This window comes from Onthophagus taurus, chromosome 2 (genome assembly GCF_036711975.1).
Source record: "Onthophagus taurus isolate NC chromosome 2, IU_Otau_3.0, whole genome shotgun sequence".
In the NCBI taxonomy this organism is placed as follows: domain Eukaryota; kingdom Metazoa; phylum Arthropoda; class Insecta; order Coleoptera; family Scarabaeidae; genus Onthophagus; species Onthophagus taurus.
In genome coordinates, this window is record NC_091967.1 from 20,390,350 (window position 1) to 20,417,230 (window position 26,881).

A 26,881-nucleotide genomic window follows, 5' to 3' on the forward strand; every position below is an offset into this window, starting at 1 on the left:
CAACGAGGAGAAATCAAAATTTATGACAAATCTTGTTCCCAGCTCTAACATCAACATTGGGGATAGTGAGATTGAGAGGGTTATGTATATCTTGGCTATGAGGTTCGTGTATCGAGAGATAATCAAACAAGCGAATTAAACAGAAGGATCACACTCATATGGACAGCCTACGGGAAACTTAGAGACATCTTCAAGAGAAAAGGCCAAAAAAGGCGTGTTCTTTGTTATGACATATGGCTCCCAAACTTTAACATTAACGGTAGCCACTGCCAGGAGGGTCTAAGTAACGCAAAGATAGATGGAGAGATCGATCCTGGGTGTAACTCTGAGGGACTACATATGAAATGAAGACCTATGAAGAAGAACTGGCATAAATGATATGGTCAACATTGTGACAAAGCTTAAGTGGAACTAGGCGGGTCATGTCGCGCGAAGGAAGAATGAGTAGTGGACAAAACGGTTGCTTGAATGGAGACCGCAAGCGAACAGATGAAGTAGACGTCAAAAGAATGACCAAAAAATTGGATTCAGACAGCAGAGAATAGAATCGAATGGAACAGAATAGAGGAGGTCTATGTCCAACAATGGACGTAGAGGGCTGCTTGATGATAATAACACTAGTCTACAAAAAAAAAATCATAAAATGTACATCTGACGCCACTGTATTTTTCTTATGTAGTTTGGTCCCCTAAACTCAAAAATCACATTTAAAATTTTTTCTATGGATACGTTTTGGAGCTAAGAATTTTTTTTTTTTTTTAGAGGTACTTTGATTATTTGCAGCATATCTCGAGTTAGAGATGACCGATCTGGTGGTGCTATTCATCAAATTAAAGAGTATTGTATAGCCAATAAATGGTATTAATGCTTATTCCAATCGGTTCGGTAGTTTTAAAACAATGGCCCATAATATGTGAAAAAAAAGGATTTTTTTAGACAAAATGTGAACCAAAAATTCATTCAATATCCGTGTAGAGTCGCAGAAAAATTCTTTTTTACCTTCTACGTAAAGGTTGCTCTTTTTAGAAGAAAATAAGGTACGCAGGATGAGAATCGGTGGAGAAATTACCAAAAATTATGATCTTCTATATGCGAGAGCACAGCTTTTTCTTGTACAAAAAATTCCGCGCAACTAGACCGTTAGAAATTTTTAGGTTTCATGTTCATACGTTTCTGAGATTTTACGTGTAGGAGCTATTCATCCCAATCTTTCGATTTAAAATAATTTCAAGACGGCTGCCACATCTAGTGTACCGGAAGTAGCCTACAACTTCGTTATTTTAAACGGAATGCTGCAATTTTTCTTGGATATTTGAATTGAAAAACGGTTTTTTTAATCAAAAATGACAATACAAAATTCACTCGCAAAAAGAGAAACGCAAAAATTTCGTCTTATTTTTTACATACAGTTTGTACTTTTACAATAGGAAGACAATATTTACGACCAAAGCCTATAGAGAAATATCGAAATTATGATCATTTGTGAGTCAAAGTGCCAACATCCAGCTTTTCCTGTTTCTGTAATTTCTCTCAAAAAGCACGAAATACAGTTCTTCATTCAGTTTATTTTGATTGTAACACTTAGGTATTTATAAAATAGTATGCACAAGTCTTAGAAATAAGTTTGCCCCCCGCTTTGCCTTCTGTTTATTTGAGAATCCGTCTCTCTTATGAGGAACCAGATATAGTCTCCCATCATTCTTTCATCCCAAATTCCCTGATAACGCCGCTCAATGTTCTTCATTTGTTGGTGGAATCTTTCGCCATGTTCGTCACTTACGTCACCAAGATTCTCCGGGAAGAAATTTAAGTGTGAGTGTAAAAAATGAATTTTTAGAGACATATTTACACCTGTTGGAAAAAATTAAAATAAAATTAAACGTATAACTGAAAATAATGAAATAACGTGTATTTGTAAACTGCCTGCATCCCCATAGCTTTTGAAATGTACATCGAAATTAAATTCAGAATAAAAAACGTGTCATTCCTTCATTGTTTTTTTATTCTGAATCAAAATGTCTCTTAACTCGGAACCTGCAGGGATGCTGGTACTTTACGGATACCCGGAATAATAATAATAATGATCTATACCCATTTTTGCATAATTCTGAAGCAAATTTTCAACAATTGTCTCGTAATTCGGGCTTTTATTGTTTCCAAGAAAATCAGAAACAATTAACTGAAACGAATTCCAGGCTGCAGCTTCAACGGATGATAAATAGGTTTGAAATTTGTCATCTTTTAAAAGTTTTTTTATTTGTGGACCGTTGAAAACACCTTCCTTGATTTTTGCGAATGAAAGATTTTCAAATAAGGTTCTTAAATAAGCAAACGCTTGGCCTTCTATATCCAGCGCTTTCACAAAATTCTTGAAGAGTCCAAGTTTAATATGTAATGGCTGTAGAAGGATGTTTTCTTTTTTAATAAGAGGCAAGTATTTAATGTTGCCCTCGCCGAGGGTGTGGCTTTTTCTTTCAGGCCATTGCGTCCTCTTATAATGGTGTTCCCTTGCGCGGCTGTCCCAAAGACAAAGGAAACAACAATATTTCGTGTAGCCGCTTTGTAAACCACATAACATGCCTGTGACTTTTAAATCGGCACAAACTTTCCAGTCATGGTCTTCGTAATTAACAGATTTTAATAGTTTAACCATTGTTTCGTACGATTCTTTGGTATTTACAGCATGCGCGATCGGAATTGATGGTTTTTCATTTCCATTATGCAAGAGAACTGCTTTCAAACTACATTTATTGCTATCAATAAATAACCGCCACTCGTGTGCCTTATAAGGCTGGCCAAGCTCCTCGAACAAACCGGGAATGTCTTTGCAAAAGCATATGTTATCAGTTGACGTATAATACTTTGTATAAGGCCTGTCACGGTCTCTGTAATATGTTACTTTAACACTCGTATCCAAAAAGTGATATTGCTTCATACGAGATGCATGTAATTCTGCTTTCTCCTTTGAAAGCTCCAAGTCTCTCACCCAATCATTCAGTTCTTCCTGTGTTAGAAGATGCTGTTCATGCTGTCCTTGACATTCAGTTAAATCACTTCGGAAATCTGACGTATCAGTACTTGAGGACTGAGATAAATCAGGGCAGTTGGGGATGGGAAGTGTATCTGAATGCGGAACTGGAAACGTGACAGATGGTACATTTGCATAAACCCATCGCATATTTTTCCCAATTCCGGTTTGTTTACTTAGGCAAAAGTAGCAGTCGGTTGTATGACAAAGTGGTTCTTTCCAAATCATTGGTACGCCAAATTTCATGTACCGCCTAACGTTAAAAAAAGTTATAAATTATAAACTATTTTTAACATGAAATACATACGCTGGCGCGCCGGAGGCCCATCCACTAAGATTTATATGACAATTAAGACATAAAAAACTTGGTGTCCATTGTTCTTGAAGATTCTCAGCTGGTATTCCAAAATATTGGAGATAATTTTCTTGTACCGAATTAGTAAATTTACGTATGTTTTTCTTGACGACATATTCACCACACACATAACAGAAATTAAGGGGGTCGTTTTCACACTCAAAAATTCGTTGTCTTTTACTCATTTTATAATCAAGCATGAAATTAAACTATATTATACGATACAATTTGTGAACAACTGTTTAACGCTGAATATGGAACTCCAATGAATAACTATAGCAATCTTAGTCTCCACGAAACCTTCCCTTACGGTACAGTGGGGGTTTTTATGATGCTCACTTTTTTCTTAACATTCCGGGAAAAAACCTTTTCATTTGTCCTCGAGAAACGTATTTATTTTAATATTGTTCAAGTAGGTAAAAAAAGATGGGACAAACCTGTGTGCGAAGAACCTTTGTTCTAAAACCGATAGTTTTCCAAGAATAATAAAATGCACTGGTACCTCAAATATCCTTTTTCAAGTAAACTTAATTCATTGAGTAAAACGGCAATATACGTTAGGAATACCGAAAAATATAGAAACAGGAAAAACCTGGGCATCTTCCTATTGTAAAAGTACAAACCTTATGTAAAAAATAAGACGGAATTTTTGCGGCTCTCCAAGGTGTTTAAGTGAATTTTGTATTGCGATTTTTGATTAAAAAAACCGTTTTTCAATTCAAATATCCAATAAAAATTGCAGTATTCCGTTTAAAATAACGAAGTTGTAGGCTACTTCCGGTACACTGGATGTGGCAGCCATCTTGAAATTATTTTAAATCGAAAGATTGGGATGAATAGAATAGCTCCTATACGTAAAATCTCAGAAACGTATGAAACATGAAACCTAAAAATTTCTAACGGTATACTTGCGCGGAATTTCTTGTACAAGAAAAAGCTGTGCTCTCACATATAGAAGATGATAATTTTTGGTAATTTCTCCACCGATTCTCATCGCATTACATAGAAAGTAAAAAAGAATTTTTCTGCGACTCTACACGGATATTGAATGAATTTTTGGTTCACATTTTGTCTAAAAAAAATTCTTTTTTCACATATTATGGGCCATTAGTTTAAAACTACCGAACCGATTGGAATAAGCATTAATACCATTTATTGGCTATACAATACTCTTTAATTTGATGAATAGCACCACCAGATCGGTCATCTCTAACTCGAGATATGCTGCAAAAAGTCAAAGTACCTCTAAAAAAAAAAAAAAATTCATAGCTCCAAAACGTATCCATAGAAAAAGTTTTAAATGTGATTTTTGAGTTTAGGGGACCAAACTACATAAGAAAAATACAGTGGCGTCAAATGTACATTTTATGATTTTTTTTTTGTAGACTAGTGTAATCATAATAACTTGATCTAATTTAAATTACGACAGATTCGTCTGATGATAATACGTCTTTGATTGTTGATAATTCCTCGTCTTCATAGTCCATTTCATCATCTTCTCCTTCATTTTTTTTTTGAATCTGATATATTTTTACTGGTATCACTTTTATACGTACTATTTGGGTGTTTACCCTGGACCGGGGTAAATACCCGGACAAATACCCATTTTAGAAATACCTACCCGCTGGGTATTTACCCAGCGTCCATCACTGATAAATACACAATAAATATTGTGGAAGAAAGAATGCATAGCCGCATAGTGCGAATTGTAAAGCGAGGCGGAAATTGTGAATGAGTCAAGATTGACATTATGATTCCTATAGGTGGGCACTTCTAGATGAGAAGTCGTTGAGTGATCATATAATAACTGAACTGAAGGTTTGATTGAGCGTTAGACAAATGCTAATTCTAATCTCTTTCTTTCTACAACATGACGCCGCACAGTGGGGCGAAGCGCTCTTTTGACTAGTGTTACTGTATATGGTGTATATCTGATAAGAAAAACCTGTGTCACTGCTACCTATTCTGTGTTGTTGAAAGTTCTTCGAAGGATAGGTATCTTTCTCTGCAATTACCTCATGATGTCAATCTTGACTCATTCACAAATTCCTCCTCGCTTTACAATGCGCACATACCGGCTATGCATTCTTCCTACCACAATCCCTGTATTTATCCCATTTCGTTATACAGCCTTTACATACCTATACACTTCTTTACATCAATGAAATTCTCGATCCTACACGAACTCAAGTCCACGTAAGCCCACGTAGATCAAGAGCCGAGGCTAAATAAAAATCTTTTGTTTGCATCAAAATTGGAATTTATTATTATATGAATACTAAATAAATAAATTCCAAAAGAAGCCTAAACAACTTTCATCAGTTTTTACATCTCTTGCTCGATATCTGGAAAGCGGTTAAGTTTAGGTGTATGATGTGCTATCTGAATTTTGTTTAGAATTTCGAAATAAACTAAAATATGGAATAACATACAGGTGTTCCATTAAAGAAAACGTAACTTTGTTTCGTCATAACTTTTTGAATGACCCTATATACTTAATTTGTCTTTATAGTAATAAATTTTAAAACTTTCGTATCTTAACATTTTTTGGTAGGTTCACCAACTGGCAAGAGTAGCGGAATAAATAGAAGAAGGATACGAGGCTAAAAAGTTTACAGCTATTGTTTCCCTGAATGTAGCAAGGGCCTTTGATGCTGTCTGGATTGAAGGATTAAAATACAACCTCAATCAAACGGGGTTAAGTAACTATTTACTTGCCATTCTGTTCTCCTTCCTGGAGGAGAGAACTTTCTCCGTCACCATCAGGTGTCCCACAAGGTAGTAGTTTATTCCCTGCTCTGTTCAACATCTTTATGCATGATATCCCGACTGACGTAAACTTCGAAATGGCCATATTTGCGGATGACATGTTAATAATGGGATAAAACGACATCTTTATTTATGCTATTGAGACACTTCAAAGGTCAGTGGACAAAATCAAGAAATGGTTATCAAAATTATTTTGTATCAACGCAGCCAAGAAAAACAATGTCATTATTGAACTGGTTTTAAAATAAATAAAAAAAAAGAAATAGAAAATAACTAAACGCCAAATATTTAAGAATTATTTATTTTTTTCTTTACAAAATTTTGATCATAAATATGATTTGACAAAAATAAAAAGGTATTAATTTTTGACCCTTGTAAATAAACGAATTAATGTTGGATCTTTCTTTAAAATGGTCATAATTGATCTTATTCTTTTGTCTGTAAACATGTAGGTAGTGTCCATGTAATCTCTATCTTTGCGATCTCCAACTACCTCTGCAACTGGAGTTTTATCCGATGATACAGAAGAAGATTTAACTATAAATAAGGATAATTTAATGAATTTTAATTAAAGAAAAATAAAATATAATAGAACTAAAACTATCACTAGATCTAACAGTAGAGCTAGAACTAAAAGCTATCGAGTTAAAGTTAATTAACTGTTCATGTTACTCCTATTTCGATGAATCTCTCTTGTCATCTTTTGGAAATTATTTTCGGCTCTGGTTACCATCTTGGTCTTATCGAAATCTAAGCTTTCTAAGCTTGGGGGTGAAAAGGGTGATATGAGGCGGGTGTTCAGAAGTGTATGTATAAGAGGGAGGTGAACGATGTTAGAGATTTGTAGAAGAAATGGATAGAATCGGATAAGGATCGTGTTTAGCGGGGGCTTGCAGCTGATAACGGAATATAGTCCTTCAGTAGTACTGGATGGTTGGTAGGTGGAGGCAGTGGGTGGTCTTGGGGTTGGTTGGGTGGAGAATATTATAAGATCTAGGTTTACTGTTAGCTCTAATAATAATGATAGTATTAGTTCTAGTTTTCTATTATAAGAACAATATTTTAATACCTTTCAGTTTTGTTTCATCCTTATAAATATTCCATGGTGAATCTGCACTTTTTAGAACATTAGTTTCATAAACTTCATGAATCGGTGAAAATTTGACATCAGCCTCTTTAGTATCGGTAGGAATTTTAGCAACTCCAATATGAGATACTGTTAATGGAGAAACCACTTTCTGAATTCTTTGATATTTGTCTTGCTTTTCTACTTTTTGCGATTGTACAGAATCGGTTTTCCCTAATAAGAGTGTATCCTCGATGATTTCAGATTCCTTTTTAACATTTTTCGAATAAAGGAACGATTGTCTTCTTAACAATTCCAAAGAATCTTTGGTAAAACTCAACTTTGAAATTACCGAGCCCCGATGAGAAACTGGTTGTTGTTTCTGTGATTCCATTAATTTATGTCCCATCGTTAATGAATGTCTATGAATTATCAAGGAATCGGTTGCTTGCAATAATTTCGAACCAGAGACCGCTTTCGAGGGAGGTTTCTTTTGTAAGATCGATTCTATATCTGATTTTGGGGACAATTTTGGTTTGGCCAAGCTTATTCTTGATGATCGATTAGATGGTTTTGTTAATTCGATTTCATCCAATATTCTAATCGCTTGGAATCGTTCAAAACTAACCGTTCCACCTTCGGCTAAAGCATTTTTTTTCGTCGTGCTAAGTTTATCCATCGGTGTCGCTTGAACAGGTTCATTTACTTCTGCGGTGGTTCTATCCATTTCCGATAGTGATCCATTTTTAGTAGTTTGTACACCTTTTAATGAACTTCTTCGAGACATTTTTATTGTTGATAAAGAATCTTGAGCAGCTAGTAGTCCTAAAACAGAAACTATAAACAATTATAAGATATTTATATTATTTGATTTAGATAAGCATAAAAAATCGTTATGTTTAAAACGTAAATAATTTTTGAATAATTAATTTTTATTTGTACAACCTTGATAGATAAAATAAAACGAATAAAATGTATGGAATTATTTAAAAACTCAGTAAGTATGGGTTTAACAGTTTCAAGTTATTGTTACGTACAGTTGTTGGCAAATTTACTTGGCCTTTTGCCGTATTATTCGTTAAAAAATCGAACCTGTTTGTGTAAAACATTCTCTAAAATCGTTTTATTTGGAAACACCACTTACACTTTTGTGTATATTTGGACTTTAATTGATGAAATAGTTAAAGGCATGGTACAATATTCCGATGATATAACAAGATGTGTTTCCGTAGCGTTGTATATTTTGTGTTATGGTTCAATGATTTGTTTTTCTTATCGAATTCATATAAATTCAGAAGAAAAATGGATTTGTTTATTAAATAATTTGGCGGAAATCGAAGAAAACGTCGATCAAAGATTTAAATATTCATTTCCGCTATGGTTTTTTACGTTGGTTAGTGGATCATTGATAATACATTATGATTCAATCGATTATAGATATTTTTATGTGGCTATAAGAGAATTATTAATGTATCCCATCAGTTTGGGTGTCAATGAAATGATTTATTTAAAATTTCAAATGATTTATGAAGAAGTTAAAAAATGTAAAAACGATAAATTAGCTGGTTTTAACAAAACTACAAACAAGAAAATGCTAAATGTTATGAAAATTTATTGTAAGCTTCAAATTTGTGTTCGATTATACAACGAACTATTCGGTCTTCATATTTCTATAGCAGTTATTACAAACTCAATTACAATTATGGTAATAATTTGTCGAATTATTACTTCAAATTTATTCGATTTTATATGGTATACAGACTATATACTTGTTTTAAAATCTTTGGTGAGATTTTTAAACGCAAAACAATTCTTATTACTAATGACTATTTACTTTTATTGTTTTTTTAGGTAGTTATAGCTTTATACGTTTACATACCAACTAAAATTGGAAAATTAGGATTGAAAATTTTATTGTTGTTAAAAGAAATTGATAGCGAGGAGTTTAATATAATATGTTTTAAGCAGTTCACAATTTATCAACCAATATTTAATATACCTGGAATTAGGAGGCTTTCTTATAAAACGTTATATTCTCTTTTTATTTTTAATTTAAGCTTAATATTAATAAACTTAGTAGCTACTGTTAATAAATAATTATCACTAATGTAAGAAGACAATATATTGATCAATAAATAAACATATTTTCTGAAGACATGACCAACATGATAACGTATTAAGAAGTTCAAGCATCACAGGGTGTCACAAAAGTCCGGTAGCATAGTATTTCTGTTGATAAAAACAGAATGGAAGCACATAGAGACATGAAATTTGTCATAAAGTTTCTGCCAAATGTACAATCAAAGTTCGAGGTATCCTTTCGCTTTCACACAGGCGTCGAGATCATCTCATACCTTCTAAAGCCACGCTAAAGCCATGAGGACACCCCAATTTGCAACGTACCCTACATCCTCATATTTAATATGCTTTTTATTCAGGAAATAGCACATCGAACACTACAACTAATGCCAGAACATCCAATGCCTGCAGAGTACCTCTTCCTCTCTCGAACCCAAGTTGGACCTCATTCAATTAACCATTCTTTTCCATATATGCCAACAGCCTTATCGGAATCACTATACGATCCAGAATTTAAACAATCGCAGATGCCAGGCATATTATCCTGACGCCACCATTCGGCTGCGTAAACTAAATTACATCATTACAGTCAAATCTATCAATTTCATTCCATCACTCTTATAAGAGTGGCTCTCTCCATTTCATTTTAACCACGACGGCTTTTAAGTCGTCGTAACCGGGATCTTCACTCTCACCGACCAATTTTGTTCATACTAACTTTTTCCCCTAACCATTTAGCCACATCTTCCTTCCAGCTTTTCGTGCTTCTTACCATCACACTTTTTACTTGCGTTTACCGAGGTGTGTTGTTTTTCATTTTATCAGTAGGAAAGTATTTGAGGAACATATCCCAAAGTTCCCTCCCTACTTCCAAATCTCTCTGGTTTATTGCAACATGGCATTAGCACTCATTCTGTTCTCGATCTACTCACTCTCTAAACTTCCATCTATGAGTGGACTACTTGCTGTTTATATTCCTTCCTAACAATTATGAATTGCAGTTTGGAGCTGCCTGCGTCCTCTCTTTGTGTTCTCCTTATTTGGTTAGCTCTCTTCTTTTACTTTGCAATTCCTCATTTCACCAATTTGCATATGTCTAACGACCAGTTGCATTTTTGGCCTATACAATTTTCATCAGTTTTAATTTGAACATCTGCCTCAATTTAATTGAGTGAAACATATCTGATTGCAAGCGTCATTTCTGCTATTTTATTAATGTTAAGACTGTATCCTAGAATTATTGAAAAATATTAACATTTTTTCATTTCATCAATAATATAAAACTTTACGCTTTGTTGCAGCAAATTTATTATCTCGTTTTGTATATTTTTGGAGAAAAGGATCAAGAAAAAGATAGCAGGAGCGATGGAGACCTGGAAAGAAGCAGGGAATAGAGAGTATAAAGGATACGCTAGAGCTGTTAAGAGGGGTGCGGGGAACGAAGTGGACCCGGTTAGTACTGGAGGAAGGCTGGGGGAGAGAAAGGGCGCGAGCAAGAACATCATCATAGTTCAGGGTGGGCAGAATATCGTGGATAGCGCGGAACTAAAGAATGATGTGGTGAAGAAGCTAGAAAAAGAAGACACCTGCAAAGACGTGAAGTTGAAAAGGGTAACCAAACTGAAAAACAAGAGGGTATTAATAGAGGGAGACTCGGGGAGGGATGTTGAATTGGCAAGGGAACCAGCAATGGTGTGGCTCAAGGTGATGTGGACAGAGAGATGAACGAGGGGGTATTATTGGAGCAGCTCTGGAGTAAAAACACGGAGCAAGGGGTTGGGATAGGTTGGCATGACTTCAAGAACGAGGTCAGAATATTGTGCAAGACAGGCAGAAGGGAAAGGGGGATGGTAAATTATGTTATGGAAGTCTCAGGGAAAGTGAGAAGGGAGATTACAAGGTTTGGGAGAGTATTGAGTTGTCGTCACTGAAAATTGATTAAATTTTAGAATAGTTTTATCTATCTAACTGAAATTTTTCCAATGTATTTATCATCTCCATAAAAAAAATCTAGGCATAAATTGAACGGGGGTGGTTACGTTTAGTAGTTTAGAAGGGTAGGTTGAAAGTACAAATAGGGTCAAAACGTGCCCTATTATGAGTTAAACATATTCCCCAAATTTCATTTTTCTAGCGTTTATGGTTTTTGAGAAAAAAAAAATTAAACCACAATTTTCCGCTATTTTTGGGAGGGGTGTAGCTCCTTAGGGGACCCGAAGTCGCCCATGGTTCATATGTCAAAGTACCCTTAAAATTCACTAAAGAATCAACCTTGAAGTTTGTTGCAGTCATTCAGATACACCCTGTATAGTAGAATGTATTAAAGGGAAAATTGTAAATATTAGAAACAATAAAACGCTTATTATGTATAGTTTTCTCGAAACTTTAGCCTTGGTTAAAATTTTTTCTATTATTTAAGGAACACCACTACATATATTTATATTATATATTTATTATCATCGTTTGCACATCTAAATTTCACAAAATAAACATAACATTTTTTATTCATAATAACTGACCTAAATCATACTTTAACATCATAACTTTTAGTATGAATCTAAATAACATTTTCATTATAAGTTTGAAGCTAATAATAATATATGTATAAAAATGGGTATAACAACATCAATGTTTGTACATTTTCAATTGGTATTTAATACCTGTGGTATTTTGCCATTGTACTCGTTAAAAAAACAAGATGTGATATACAAAAATTTCTTTAAAGGTGTATCAATCGTTAACATTTTATGTTTACTGATTACTATGTCGATATATCTAACACAACTAAAAATAGTGTATAATAGTTCTTACGAATATATAATTATTATTACATTGGCTCAAACATTATCGGCAAACATTTACTTCATTTACCAGTTTAATGTAAGTAAAACGAAAATTTGGGTTGATTTTTTAAATGGTTTAACTAAAATGGAAGCCGTAATTGGTTCAAAGAATAACTTTATTACGATATCAAGTTTATTTTTATTAATTTGGTTGATATTTATATTAGAAGCTGCAATAAGGTATTATCCGACGTGGGCTAATTACCCAGGCATACAACAATTTTTAATAGGATCAATTATCATTTACGCTACGGAAGGTATTTATTGGAGATTCAAAGAATTGGAAAGTATTTTAAAAGAAGAATTATTAGAAATCAAAGATTTTATTGCATTATATACAGTTATGTATGAAATTGTCGTAAAATTCAACACTCTATTTGGAGGTCAAATACTGATGGTTTTTGTGTGTGGTTATTCGTTTTCGGTTTATTTTATTTTATACCTCACTTTGTTCACTACTACTAGCGAAAATAAAATAAGATACAGCTTAACTCTTATTCTAAGAGTTGTGAGTAATAGGGATATTGATATATTTATAAATGCTAACAAACTGTTTTTTAGGGCATTCTATTGTTATATGTTTATAATGCGACGAAAACAATTTCATTGGGGAACAAACTTTTATTAAATTTTTATAATGTTTCTCAGGAAAAATTGAAAATGAAGGATTTACAAAAAATTAAACATCATAGAAGAATTATTTTTCGAAGTGCTCGTTTCTATCGTCCTAAATATAAAATAAATTGTATTGATTATAACATTTCTAATAACATTTTGTTTATATTTGCAACATTTACGATTTCTTTGATTTTAGCTGTATTACAACCGGTTTTAAATAACTTGATTAATCAATAGTTTAATAAAATATTAATAAAATCGATTCTTAGATTATTGAAATCATCATAATGTTTTTACTATCTTATAAAGCTCAATTTTAATTTGTTAACAGTACAATTGAGAAATGATAAAGCGAAAGATCTCTTAGCGAAAATTAATACATCCTGAGATATTTGTAGTAAAAGTTTTGAGCACAACTATGACAAAATTTTGAATATGTTATATACAGGCTCTTTCATAATATATGCGGAGGATTTCAGGATGTGATAGCTTGTCAAAACATTTGAAAAAAATTTGTATCAACTTATCCTTTAAAAAGCACCATTTTCGAGACACAGGGTGTTGAAATTTAATAAAAAAAAATCGTTTTTTTGCGAATATCTCCGGAACCGTTTATAGTTCAGAAAAAAAGCTTTTGTAAGCATTTTCTGCTCATAATAAGCTAAGTTTTGCGCGAGAAAAAAATTTTTTTAAGTCATAATTGGTGAAGATTTTGAAGGGGTAGTGGTTGTTTTTCTCCCCAACTTCTACGCCACTGGAAAAAGTACGGTTTTGAGACGCCCATTTGAATCGCCAATGTTTTCTACACAAAAAAGGTACTAAAAGTCATGAGCTCTAAAGTTGACCGTTTTCGAGAAAAATCAACTTTTATGTTGAATAACATGGTCAATTTTTTGAAATAAAAATTTTATTTTACAATTAAACAAAATTTATGTAAACGTTAGAACGAGTAGCAAAAGCAAGAATCTACTTTGCAAGATAGGTGTAAAAAAATGAAAAATATCAAAAACCGGTAACGATTCTTCAGAACCCGAAGAATGTCGTTCAAAATACGCCACGCATCAAATATTTTCTGCTGCACAGGGGTTAGAGTAGGAAACGTATGTACATGAAAAAGTCATCCAAGGTATTGTATGGACTGACATATAAGACTACACGAGCAGTAGCATATGAATATGCTGTTAAACTTGGTAAGAATTACCCGCAAATTTGCAATGAAAATAAAATGGCTGGAATCGATTGAATAAGAAGTTTCATGAAACGCCATGCTAATCTTTCTTACCGCAAACCTGAAAACACAAGCATGGCCAGAGCCACTTGTTTCAACGAGGCTAATATAGAAGATTTTTTTCAAAATTACTACGAAGTACAACACAAGTACAACTTTGCTCCTAACCGAATATGGAACACAGATGAAACAGGTATTCGCACCAAGAGTTATTGCTAAAACAGGTGCCAAAAGTGTTGGGTAATGTGTATCAGGTGAAAGAGGTGTTTTAGACGCTATGTGTGGTACAATTTCGGCTACTGGAAATGCAATCCCACCTATGTACATATTTCCGCGAGTTCGAATGACGGACCAGTATTTATACGGTGCAGTTCCTGGAGCTATTGGATACGCAGAAAAATCGGGTTGAATGTCTACTAACTTATTTGTAAAGTTATTAGAACACATTCTTAAACATTCATGCAGTTCTCCAACCAATCCTATTTTACTGTTGATGGACAATCACTGGACGCATGTGTCTTTGGATGTCATATCTAATGCCCGAGACAATGGCATCGTTTTATTGTCATTCCTTCCAAGGCAACATATATGGTCCTTACAAGGCAACGTGCAGTGTCCTTTGCGATTTTATATCATCGAATCATAGGGAACCAATAACAATATACGACATAGGAAGACTGACTGCAGAGCCATTTTTGCAAAGTTTTTCACCTAAAAACATAATCAGCTGTTTTAGCGCTACGGGTTTATGGCCCATTAACAGGATGGTGTACACGGATAACGCCTTTTTGGATCTTTTACTACAGATCGGCCTCTGGAAAGTTCTAATGAGGTTATTGCTGACATACAAACTCCAAGTACTTCTGTTAACAACTCGGTGAAGAAAGCATCTTCAACAGCTACTTCCGCGGATCGTGCTCCAACTGTATTGGAACATCCTACCTTTACAAATGTTGAAGAAATAAACAGGAATTCTTGCTAACAGGGCTACTTCTAAATTAGTCATACCTCGCGAAACTGTTCAAACAGTTTTGGTTACACCTAACACTTTGGGCGTTGAGGACGTGACAGAAATGATGAAAGAGCTCTTGCGTGATATTTTTAAAGCAGCTACCAAACCAAAAGTAAACTAATATCTGTAATTAAAGTATCTGATGTCAGACCATTTCCGAAGGCGGCCCCAGGAAAAGTAAGCACAAAATCTCTGTTGGGAAAGTCAAGAATCTATACTAGTACACCTGAGAAAACAAAAATTGAAAAGCTAAGCTGAAGCTAGGGAATTGAAATTATTTATTTATTTATTTATTTATTGATATCGGGGAACAACAACAGGACAAACCCAATAAAGTTGCTCCACATAATTATTATATGCAAAAACCTTAAAGTAATATTTAATATGATTACAAATATGTTGTTATCTTAAATTAACATTATTAACATTATTAAATATTTAAATTACACATGGTGTGCGCAGACTTCACAGCCTCGCGGACCGCAAACTTAATATTTTGTGGGTTACTCGAAAAAAGATCGCAACTCACCCGATCCGCGGTTCTTTCCATCCTCAGAATAGGCGAGTTACGATATGCGTTTGTTCGTGGAGTGGGCATATAAAAAAGGAAGTCGTACCGTAACTGACGAGGAGGAACATGGTACTGAAAGGAGCAACCATTTTTGAGCGTTTGTTTTATTAATTTTTTTTAATTATTATATTAAATTAATTATTTAAAGGCGTGAGAGGTCATCAGAAGATCTTATATGGACTACCGGCGATGATTCATTCTTTCTGGCAAAAATCTTGCAATCACGTGTCCATACAAAGCGATAGTTTTTATCTTTAGCAATCCCTCGCGTTCGAGCAAACAAGGCCTTATTAGCCGGCGTCAGATGATCATTAACGAAACAGCTCTCCCCCACCCCCTCAATATGCAAACCCTGTCGAGAACCAGGTACGGACTTCCTTTTGTTGATTGCCGCCGCCAAAAAAGCATCGCGCTTTAGGCGGCTGCAAAACCGCATCACTATGGCCCGTGGAGCTTTATTTTGCTTATCAAAGTGTGGAACACGATGAATGGCATCAACGTCTGTCGATGAGAATTGGACTTCTACATGTTTAGCAATGTTGTCTACAATGGACAAGAGATTTTCATTTTCACGTTGGGGAACACCATGAATTTCAACATTACTCCTACGGGAGTACTGCTCAACCTCATCCAGCCTCGCAGTCAAAGTCGTTACCTGCTCTCGTAAGCGGCTATTTTCAGTGGTTAACTGATCAACAATTTTTATCTTTCCATTGAACGATTCAAGCAACTTTTCAAAATCACTAATCCGGTTGCTACAGAAATTTACAGAATCAAGTAAGCTATCGTGCTTACTCCGCATTTCAGTTCGCATCTCCTTAACCATATCATATACGGATTCTAATGTGACGGTTACAGGGCGAAGTTGATTAGGTGGCGCAATTGAGCTACGGCGTTGCGGGGGCCGTTGTGGCGATCGACAGACGCTGCATCTCCACGAAGCGCCCGGTACGGACAGCAACGCTTGCGATGCACTGTCCAAGTCCGTGCATTTCAAGTGATACCACGTATCGCAAGTCTCACAATGAATGCCAGGACCTGATTTTCTCCCCACCAATTGATGACACGCTCCGCACTTCGATGCCGGCATAATGGCCAATTTGTCACGCCACAGGACGGAAAAATTACCCAAAAATAAATTTCGAATTTACTCACGTTACTTACTTGTTAACTGAGATTGATTGTATAAACTTAAAGGTTATTACTTAAACACACTATGGACCCGAAACACACAGAGAACTGAGACTGTTATACTCGGGAAAATTACCGAAATTTACAGAGCCTCAAAAACGCGTGTACACGAGCTCAAGTACGTAGAGCGTATTATAAAAAACAAGAGCCAAAAAAACAGAATCAAAGAAAACGACCGGTGCAAAAACTAGGGGAAAAGGAAGAAAGAAACGTAATAAAGGTTACCAAGAAAAGTAAAAGTGGCTGGGACTCTGATTCGAATTTGCATATGGATTTTGAGGATAACGAAGACATAAAACTCTTCTAGATGATGAAAAGATCTCTTCTGGAGATTATTTGTTGGTCCGTTTTGCGACGAAAAAAAGGTCATTGTATTACGTTGGAAAAGTAGAAGAGTATGTGAAAACGAGGAATACGTGGTCAAATTCCTTCGCAAAACCACGCACGTTTTTTGCTTTCCACAACACGAAAATATTTCCACAGTTTCCAGAGATGAATTGAAGGAACATCAAAAATGACGTCGTTTTTGCAGTTTAGTGTGAATTTCTTTGGTTACAATGTTCAATAAAGTGTGGAAGACCATCGAAAAAGTTTGAAGAATTGTCAGCATTCTTTGATTGGGTTGACGCCCAAACACAACAACTCGCGGATTGATTAAATGTGGCACGAGTAGACGTCTCCATACGTGTGAAAGCCCTAAAAAAAAAATAGAAGATGGGAAAATGGGTTTCACACGAGCAGTAGGAAAAACAGCAGGAAAACCGAAAAATCACTTGCGAAAGGCTGCTCGCCGAGTAGAATAGAAAGTCGTTTCTCCATCGAATTATGGGTGGTAATGAACAGAGGATGTATTTTGAGAATCCTAACCCTCATGGGTAATGGATAATTTTAGACGAACCATTGTCCTCAGCAGCTGAATCTATAATTTCAACGAGCACCTTCTATAAGAACTGTTTAACACATTGGAATGTAATTGATGTTTTTCAAAAGAAAAAACAAAGTGGCCATCAATTTCAAATGATGAGGTAAAAACGAAAAGATGGTTCCGATGTGTGTTCCAGAGAGGACGTCGCGCCTTTATTTCTTTATGTAGGTACGATAAAGGCGCGACGTTCAGTCTCTGAAAAATTTTCCGCGAAACTATATGGAATATGGAAAAAATAAAATATGCCCCTCATTAAGAACACATCGTCAAATAGTTTTTGAAACAAATGATGAAGTTGAGACAAAGTTGCCAAAAGTTGCAAAACAGCGAATCCGAATTTTTAAATTAACATATGTTACGTAGAAATGTTCAGTAATTACAACAAACTTTACTGCAATTTTTTTATCGAGCGGTTGCGAAGATATCGATCTCTAAAGTGAGGGGCCTTGACTTTTGGTACGGATAGTAAAGTAGCGATGTTTATTTATTATGGTTGGTATGTCTAAATAATTATATTGTTCATTATTAATAAAATAAACGGTAAACAACGTAAATATCCTGAATAAAAAAGTCGATTAAAACTTAAAAAGGTGTTCATAACATGGGTTTAACTGTATCAATATGGTCTTATTTTCAAATACCAACAAATGTTTGTGGACTTCTACCTTTATATTCACGAAACAAGAAAGATTGTCAATTCAAACAGTTCACACAATTTTTATCAATTATTAATATAGTCTATTTAATATACTTCGTGATGTGGGATTTTATTTTAATACTACCAAATCTACGGAATGAATTACTAAAAATTGGACATCTGGTAACTATCTATTCCTTATGGACCAACATTATTTTTATTTTTTGTTTCAATATCGTTCACATCAACGATTGGGTATGATACATGAACTTGTTGGGTGATTTTGAAGAAAAATGTAAACAAAGCATCAAACAAGTATCGTTTAGTTATGGATTAATAATAATTTATTTTTGCTATGTATGGAGAGCAACGACTATGACTTTTTCGCAACATTATTCCGTTGTTCAACAAGTTTTAATCTCATTTATTATTATTTATTCAATAGAAACTATTAATTTAAAGTATAAAAAAATTCAAGAGATCTTAAAAACATTTCATAAAAACCTTACAGAACCGACATTTGAGGTTGAATCACAAAAAATCAAAACGTTGTCTAATATAATAGGATTATATTTATCTTTACATGACATTGTTAATGTTTTCAACAAATTATTCGGATTACACATTGCATTATCGTTTATTGGAAACAGTTTTTATGTAATGTATGTATTATGTGTTCTAATATGTATCCCAGTGAACACCGAATTAAAAGGAGAAGTGATTATTGTAATGATGTGTCGTATTGTATGTATAATAATTAATTTTATCCAACTAAAAATTTAATTTTTTATTTTTAGATTCTTCAAATTACATATATTACAAAACCAGCACGTAATACGGTGTTAAGCAAAAGGATTTTAAGAGAATATTACGAAGTAATTTCGATTTTACGCCAACAAATCTATTTTTATAAAAATAAGAATTTTCTGTGTAAAATTCGTATTTATCAACCTACGTATGAAATAAGTGGTGTTGATTATCGTTTAAGTAACAAAACAGTCTATCTTTTTATCACTTTTACTATTTCATTATTTTTAAGTGAATTACAAACTTTGTACTTTGCCATTATTACAAAAACGTTTAATTATTAATTTTAATACCAAGATGATTCATAATAAAATTGTTATTCTTAGCTAAACAATGACATAAAAATTGGATCATATTAGTGGTGGAATGGATATCCGATACCCGGCTTATCCGGCCTTTTTTAAAATCCGGATAGTTACCAAATATTTGGCTTTGGCCGGTTATTAAAAACCTACTACTTAGTACTCCACCATTCACAGGAATTAGTATCTCTTTTAGGTGTTGGACACTGCAAATAATAATCAAGTTCAAGCCCAATAGGACTTTTTTCATTGAATACAACTTTATATATCAGGTTTGTCATTAGCAACCTCATTGCAACAATCCCAATACATTACATAAAATTTCTTGTTGCAGTTTCGTCTAGTTTTCTTCTCTTCACTTGTAATTCATCATCACATTCATTACTAACAGAACTGTTATCACTTTCGATTATTAATAAAAGTCTCTTTTTAATGTGAAAAGCCTTTTTGAAAAATCACTTTCGGTTCTTGAGAAATAAATTTTTGAAATAATCTACAATTTTTTCGAATTTGCAATTTTCGCCGATTAAGTTTTAAAAATTCGTATAAAATCCAGTTCTTCCAGTTCCAAGAAATTTTGTACAACTTCTTTGTAACTTAACCAAACATTTTTTTCGCTCTCTGTCATTGTTCTTATAAAATCGTCATCTTTCATTAAGTTTCTTATATCAGGCTCCACGAAGATACCTTAACTTTAGCATGACTTAAATTTGCAAATGCAGACTTAAGATATTTAAAACAGTTTCCATCAGTATTTAAGGCTTTTACGAATTGTTTCATCAAGCCTAATTTGATGTGGAGTGGAGGTAACAAAATACGCTTTGTGTCAACAAGACTCTTGTAAACAGCATTGTTGGAACCAACTTTCCAATCAAATCTTTCAGGCCAATTTTTTTTGAATCCAATGTTGTTCTCGGGCGCGACTGTCTCAAATGCAGAGAAAGCAAGGATTTTTTGTATTTCCTGATTGTAAACCAACCAAAATATTGATCATTTTAAAGTCACCACATATAAACCAGTTATAGATGTTGTAGTTGATTTTTTCGAGTACAAATTGAAGGTCTTCGTATGATTCTTTTCGCCTGGTGGAATGACCAATAGGGATTGCTGCGTATTTATTGCCGTTATGGAGCAACACTGCTTTAAGGTTTTCTTTAGAGGAATCTATAAAGAGCCGCCAGTCATCGGACTTATACACACCTACTTGATATGTATTGATAAGTCCTTCTATATCATTACAATAAACTAAGGAATTTTCACTAGAAAAATATTTCAGAAATTCCTCATCTCTTTTTCTGTACGCTGTAATTTTTGTTCCGGGTAACAACATGTTCCTCTCTTCAAGTCTGGAAGCCAATATTTCAGCTGAATCTTTAGAAAGACTAAGATTGCGAATAAGATCATCTAATGAATTTTGATCAAAAAGTTTAGGGTCTTTGGCACTAACAGAATCCTCATAATCACTGTCCTTTTCACGTTCAACAGAACTCATTTCTTCCAAACGACATTCATTTTTATTAGGTGGTACTTTGTCTAATCTCGCTATTTTTCCTTTCTTGGCTGGTGTTACGCTTTGTACGTTAGAATATAATATGTTTCCTTTATTTTTTCTATTATAACCTGTTATATCACAGGCACAGAAGTAACAGTCTTCATTGTGATCCTTAGGCTCATACCACATGGTTGGTGTAATGACAACTTCCTTTTTCATATCGTTCCAATTAATCAGAGTTAATCTACAAGTTTTACAAATAGATGTAGGTACCCACGGTTTACCTACATTTCTCATAAGTATGTTATAACATTCTAAAAATTTTTTTTTAATCCATTCATTAATGGTTCTGCGGTAAAATCCAATATGGTTGTGATTTTCATCTTATAAAACGCTATAGAGCTTAAATAAAAAATAATATGTAAATTGTCTCTTTTAGAATGAATAAATCTCGTAAACAATCGTTTTATTTTTGTAAATACTGCAATAGTTTTCCCATTAAAACTATAACTTTGCTAACAAACCAAATAAATTCATAAAAATTAACTGGATTTTGAATGTCCTGTTTCTCAATTGAATACCATCTGGTTGAAAGATAAATGTATGGTTAAATATTTCAAGTTTAAAGTTTCATTTTTAGATATTTAATCATATTTTCGCATATTTATTTTAGTTGTACGTTAGCATCGCTAACTTGATGTAACTCAACATCAGTTTATCGAGGACGGAACAAACCGACGTAGTTATTAATTTCAACAGATGATATCTCGAAGAAGAAAAAAGATATTTAAATAATTGAAAAAGAGTTTTAAAGGGAAAGGGTAATAATTTCACAATTTCTAAAAAAATTTTTTTTTTTTTTAGTTCTTGAGAAATAAATTTTTGAAATGGTGGACATTTTTTTCGAATTTTGCAATTTTCGCCGATTTAGTTTTAAAAATTGGTATAAAATCCGGTTCTTGGAATATTAGTATGAAGATTTCTCAAAGCATTAATAAAAGTGTCCTCTTTCCAATGAACCAACCAGTTTTGATAAACAACTTTTAGTTTTTAAGCAAACAATATTTGAAGTTTTGATAAAATTTTCGATGTTGCAATTTTCATCGATAATTTTCAAAATTCGCTATAAAATTAATTTCTTGAAGGATCCTTGTGGATATATCATCAATTATTAACTAAAGTGTCCTCTTTTAAATGCAACAAGCCGTTTTTAAAAATCACTTTTAGTTCTAGAGAAATAAGTTTTTGAAATAGTCGACAATTTTTTCGAATTTGCAATTTTCGCAGATTAAGTTTTAAAATCCGTATAAAATCCACTTCTTGGAATATGAGTATGAAAATTTTCCAAAGTGTTAATAAAAGTGTCCTTTTACCAATCAACTAACCCGTTTTAAAATATAACTTTTAGTTTTTGAGAAAACAATATTTGAAGTTTTGATAAAATTTTCGATGTTGCAATTTTCATCGATAATTTTCAAAATTCGCTATAAAATTCATTTCTTGAAAGATCTTTGGTTTATAATTTGCAAGAATTCAACCCTTTCGTATATTATACCTATTAATTTATGGAATCGAAAACTGCCTTAATATTTATCGAAAGGTATAGATATGTCTGAATCTCATTGATACATTTACTCAAGTCTAAATCCGCTCAAGTGGAAGTCTTGGGTCTTTTTGGCATAAATCCTAACACTTTATAATGTCAGATTTCTGGTGCAACTGGAATTTCCTTGGGTTCTATTCATAAAATTATATAACTTCATAAATTCCATCCTTATGAATTGAAAATACATCGAAAGAACTAAGGTAAGATGATTTTGCAGAACGATTTTAAAGTTTTGTGAAGAAATGCCCAATTATTAATAACAATTTAACTATGTATTTGTAAAAAATATCTGGCTTAGGCCTACTTTTATCATTCTTCTGATAAACTGTCTAGGGGATAGTTACTATGATTACAGTGGTTTTAATCGCACTCAAACTATTAAAGATATTAGAAGAGTGAGAACTCACATCTGACAGTAAATGGACACAGTTAGTATTCTGAAAAACTTAATGTATAGACAGGCATATTAACCAAAATAGAGCAAGTTACGTTGTAAAATACTATCAAATTTCGATTGATTTAATATTTATATGATAATACGAAACACCAAGACTCAACGCACAGTTATTATAGTTTCTTCTATTTTGGTATTACAGTTCAGAGTCAATTCCCTTATTTTTTTTAATTATTTTAGTGTTCCCTTCTCATCCACAGTACCTTACTCTTCCACATTACCTTACTTGACTACCAACTAGTACAAAGTCTTCTCGTTAGGCATGCGAGTGGAGTTGAGAGCGATGACTTGTGTTTCCAAAATAGTGTACTTTAAAAATGAAAATAAAGGACTCCTTCAACATAACGTCACCTGAGAATTATTTTGAACCAAGCCAATTACGTCTGCAAAGCAGTAATTTAGATTTAAAAGTTAGCGGATCGTTTTTCTTTCGTGGTTGTAAGCAGAGACTATGTCTAAATTCATGTTAGGATTAGTGATACCAAGTCCTGTGTCACGTAGTTGCATGGTCTGATATCATTGGTACAATACTTGGTATAATGGCAATACTTGGCAATTGCACACACTAAGATTCTGTTTTGGACATGGTTCAAAATAGTTCTCAGGTGACCACATGTTTGTCTCACAGTACAGTCCCAAACATAGGACAAGAAGTTGAGGTCATACTAATCTATCAAACAGCAGCCCCTTACGAATTAGAAAATTATAGACTAATAAGCCTTCTAATTCAGTTATATAAAATCCTCACAAGAATACTGACGACTGAACTTGAAAACAAACTCGACTGAATATTTCTGCCAACCTTACCATTGACAAAAATAAATCATAACATCGATCTTTTCTCATTTGTGAAATTATTCACAAAAAATTATCAATAAAAAAGAAGAAACCACTTTGCTTTACTTTGTTGGTGTTAAAAAAATATTTATAAAAAATTCTTACCTGTATTATCAACAGTTTGAATTGGATATATTTGAGGTGAATATGTAGACATTTCATCATCTTCTGCAGGTTCACTTTCTTCAATTGGTTTCAAAGCCCGTTTCAACACACTTGAAGTCTTAGTAGGTTTCTTCTGCAGCAGAGAACTACCTTCACTTTTCTTAGATACTTCCGAATGTTTCGACGATTTCGATTCGGTAGGTTCTTGTTTTAATTGGGTACTAACAACCTCTTCTTCCTCGGCAACCTCAACTTCTGTCACTTCTTCAACTTTGAGTTTATCTCTGCATTCGGAACCCCCGTCAGCGGCGTCTGCATCGCTGATTTTCATATTTTTCATGTTGGTTAAGATCTGCATTAAATTGTCGACATCTTTGTTCCATAGCAAATTTGTTTCAGAAATTTCAATTCCGTTATCGAAATAATATTCCATGTCTCTTCTAACGTAAAGTTTTTCCTTGTAATAGAAGAACGGAAGGGTGTCGGATTCGTCTAAATCGCCTATAAGTGAAACTTCGTCGAGACATTTGTGATAATCTTTCGGTTCTAAATTGTCTTTTGGTGTTGGTTCTGTAGTTTTCGAATCGGATTTCCAAGAGAAAATTTTCTTGCATAGATGTTTCAACGGCTTTTTCTGACCTAATACCCAATTTTGTCTAGCTATTTCGTATAAAATCATTTTTTCAACGCTCAATAAAAATTCTGCTTGAGTCGGAACAGCTTTTAGAACGAAATTAATAAATTTCTGGAATTCTTTTAAAATTACTAATAAGCATTCTTCTCGTATATCTAATTGCCGTTGTTTACGTTCCTTATCTGCGATTATTTGAGCGATAATTTCGTCTTTTTTAGTAATTTGGGTTTCTAATTCGCTTATTTTGGTTTTATAAATATAATCCATGGCACTTTTTTCAATCGTACATTTTTTACGTTCCATACACAAAACGTACATTAGATTCGCCAAATTTTTGCATTCCAAACAATGTCTCAGTTGTTTTAAGGTTATTTCACAAAATTCTTGTTCGCGTTTTAAGGCGTAATTAAATTCTGTGTTTTGTTTTTCTAATTCCAAACGGAATTGTACCTCCAATTCTTTCTTTTCATTTTCAAGGTCTTCGGCAAATTGTTCGCTCATTTGTTCCACAACTTCATTAATTGCTTCTTCTATTCTCATTCTCCAGCTAAGATCACATTGTTCAACAGCTTGTCTAATCAATTCATCCTGCATTTCTAACATTTGTTGTTCTAAATTCTTCAATTCTTCAGCTAAACGTTTCTCAAACTCTTCCATTATATTCTGAATATAATTAGCACAAATTCGTTTCTCTTCTTCTCTGGCTAATTTAATGGCAACTTTTCTTTCCATTTCAGCTATTCTCATGAGTAATTCTCTTTGATCTTCCAAGGCTTTAGCTTTTTCGTTTTCCATTTGAAGCCAATATCTTCGATCAATATCTTCACCGATAACTTTAATTAAAAGAAAATAATTAGACTAAAAACCTTAAAAATTCAAATGAATGTATACTTAAAATCCCTTCATGAGTTAATGCTTTGATGTATTTATTTGTTAGCGGTGGTTTTAAACAGACTTTTGGAATTAATAAATCACTTGGTGATACCCAAAGTTCATCGCCGGCACCTTCTAATAATGGTAGCAATCCCACTTCAGGTTTCATAGGTTCCGGGCATTGTTGAAATAGGATTTTAGCCAAACCTTCGCCTAATTCACGTCTCGTTTCACCGATTCCAGGAACGTGGAGTTCTCTCATGTGTTTTTTACGATTGTAGTAGTTGTAACTTTTTTCTAATCTTACAAATTTTTCTTCTACCGGTTTTAGCTTAACCATTGTTAATTTTTAATAGTCCCCCCAACCAAAAAAGAAGAAATCTTTTTAAATGCTTTCAATTATCAATTTTGAAGATTCCAAATCGATCGGGTTAATCTACATATTTGACTTTGACATTTAAAATTTTTTTATTTTAATGTTTTTATTCACCGAATCAGCGACAGTCTATTATCTGGCATTCTACGGATGTGGTTGTGCCAAAATCTCTTGCGCTGACTTCCCCATCTGACCCCATTGGTTTCTTACCTCAGAGTTCTTAATTCTGGCCTTTCCTTAGATTTTCCTGAGGGCCTTTATCTCTAGTACATACTCTTAATTTGGATTATGTCTTCCCGTATTTTAATGCCATAAGTAAAGTTCCCAATACATAAAATTCCAACAGCTTGGTCATAAAGAAAACTTCAGCACCAAGGAAATAAAATATGTTAAGTGTGCTGGAAGGCACCAAACAAAGCAACGCAATAGCTTAGCAATATGGGCATTATGCAATGAAAAAGGATACACTACAAATTGCAAAGGTTGTGAAGTTTACAAGAGAAAGTTAAGAACAACGTTTACAGCAAAAAGTCAATAATGCTCCAATATCTGTAGATTCAGCTGCCACTGAAAATAGTAAGACACAAGAAGCTGGAAAAACCATCCACGTCTACTTATGTCATCATTATCATTAGTCATACAGTCCTATTACAGAGCCCTTCCTGTCATTTGCTTGTGTTGGCCAGTTTCGAATATTCATCTTCTTAGCGTTCTCCGTCACACCATCTCTCCACCGTAGTTTAGGTCTTCCTCTACTTCTAGTACCTATACGTTCTGTCGTAAATATCTTTTCTGCTTAGTTATCTTCACTACTTTTATTTCGTTTACCACATGACCTGCCCATCTTTATAGTTGTCACTATATCCCTATTTCCAGGTGATCCATAGGGATTATATAGCGCAAAGTTGTTCTTCATACTCCCTGTTCACAAATTCCCCGTATATTCAACGCAGTATCTTTCTTTTGAATGGGGCTAGCATAGATTCATCTTTTCTTGTAAGGTTCACGCTTCACGGTCTTATAAATACGGATCTTTGTGCTTTGGGAAATGTTATGGTTACTTTAGTCCTCCT

At 33.7% G+C, this 26,881-nt stretch overlaps 1 protein-coding gene and 1 long non-coding RNA gene across 3 annotated transcripts; both read right to left on the reverse strand.

Moving 5' to 3' along the window:
• Nucleotides 1–1,545: 1,545 nt before the first annotated feature.
• LOC139429052 (uncharacterized) lies at nucleotides 1,546–2,474 on the reverse strand. Its single transcript, XR_011639757.1, has 2 exons — nucleotides 2,092–2,474; nucleotides 1,546–1,851 (listed from the first exon to the last, which is right to left on the reverse strand). It is a non-coding gene; the product is annotated as an uncharacterized lncRNA (long non-coding RNA).
• Nucleotides 2,475–6,437: 3,963 nt separating this feature from the next.
• On the reverse strand, nucleotides 6,438–26,172 carry LOC111413832 (restin homolog). Of its 2 annotated transcripts, none has more exons than XM_071194458.1 (4): nucleotides 25,451–26,172; nucleotides 23,926–25,392; nucleotides 7,222–8,043; nucleotides 6,438–6,689 (listed from the first exon to the last, which is right to left on the reverse strand). In XM_071194458.1, exons 1-4 carry the CDS (start codon nucleotides 25,770–25,772, stop codon nucleotides 6,511–6,513), a joined length of 2,790 nt encoding a protein of 929 aa, XP_071050559.1. In that variant the 5' UTR covers nucleotides 25,773–26,172; the 3' UTR covers nucleotides 6,438–6,510. The 2 variants fall into 2 exon arrangements, with proteins under 2 accessions (XP_071050559.1, XP_071050558.1); XM_071194457.1 differs by having other exon boundaries at nucleotides 7,222–8,055.
• Nucleotides 26,173–26,881: the final 709 nt, after the last annotated feature.

What these genes read in the sequence shown, in the direction of transcription:
- LOC111413832 (XM_071194457.1), bottom strand. Translation starts at nt 25,772, where the DNA reads ATGGTTAAGCTAAAACCGGTAGAAGAAAAATTTGTAAGATTAGAAAAA. An exon ending in TCAAACTGTTGATAATACAG is followed by an intron (nt 8,056 to 23,925) that starts GTAAGAATTTTT and finishes AATTGTTTATAG; the next exon opens with TTTCTGTTTTAGGACTACTA. An exon ending in GGATGAAACAAAACTGAAAG is followed by an intron (nt 6,690 to 7,221) that starts GTATTAAAATAT and finishes CCTTATTTATAG; the next exon opens with TTAAATCTTCTTCTGTATCA.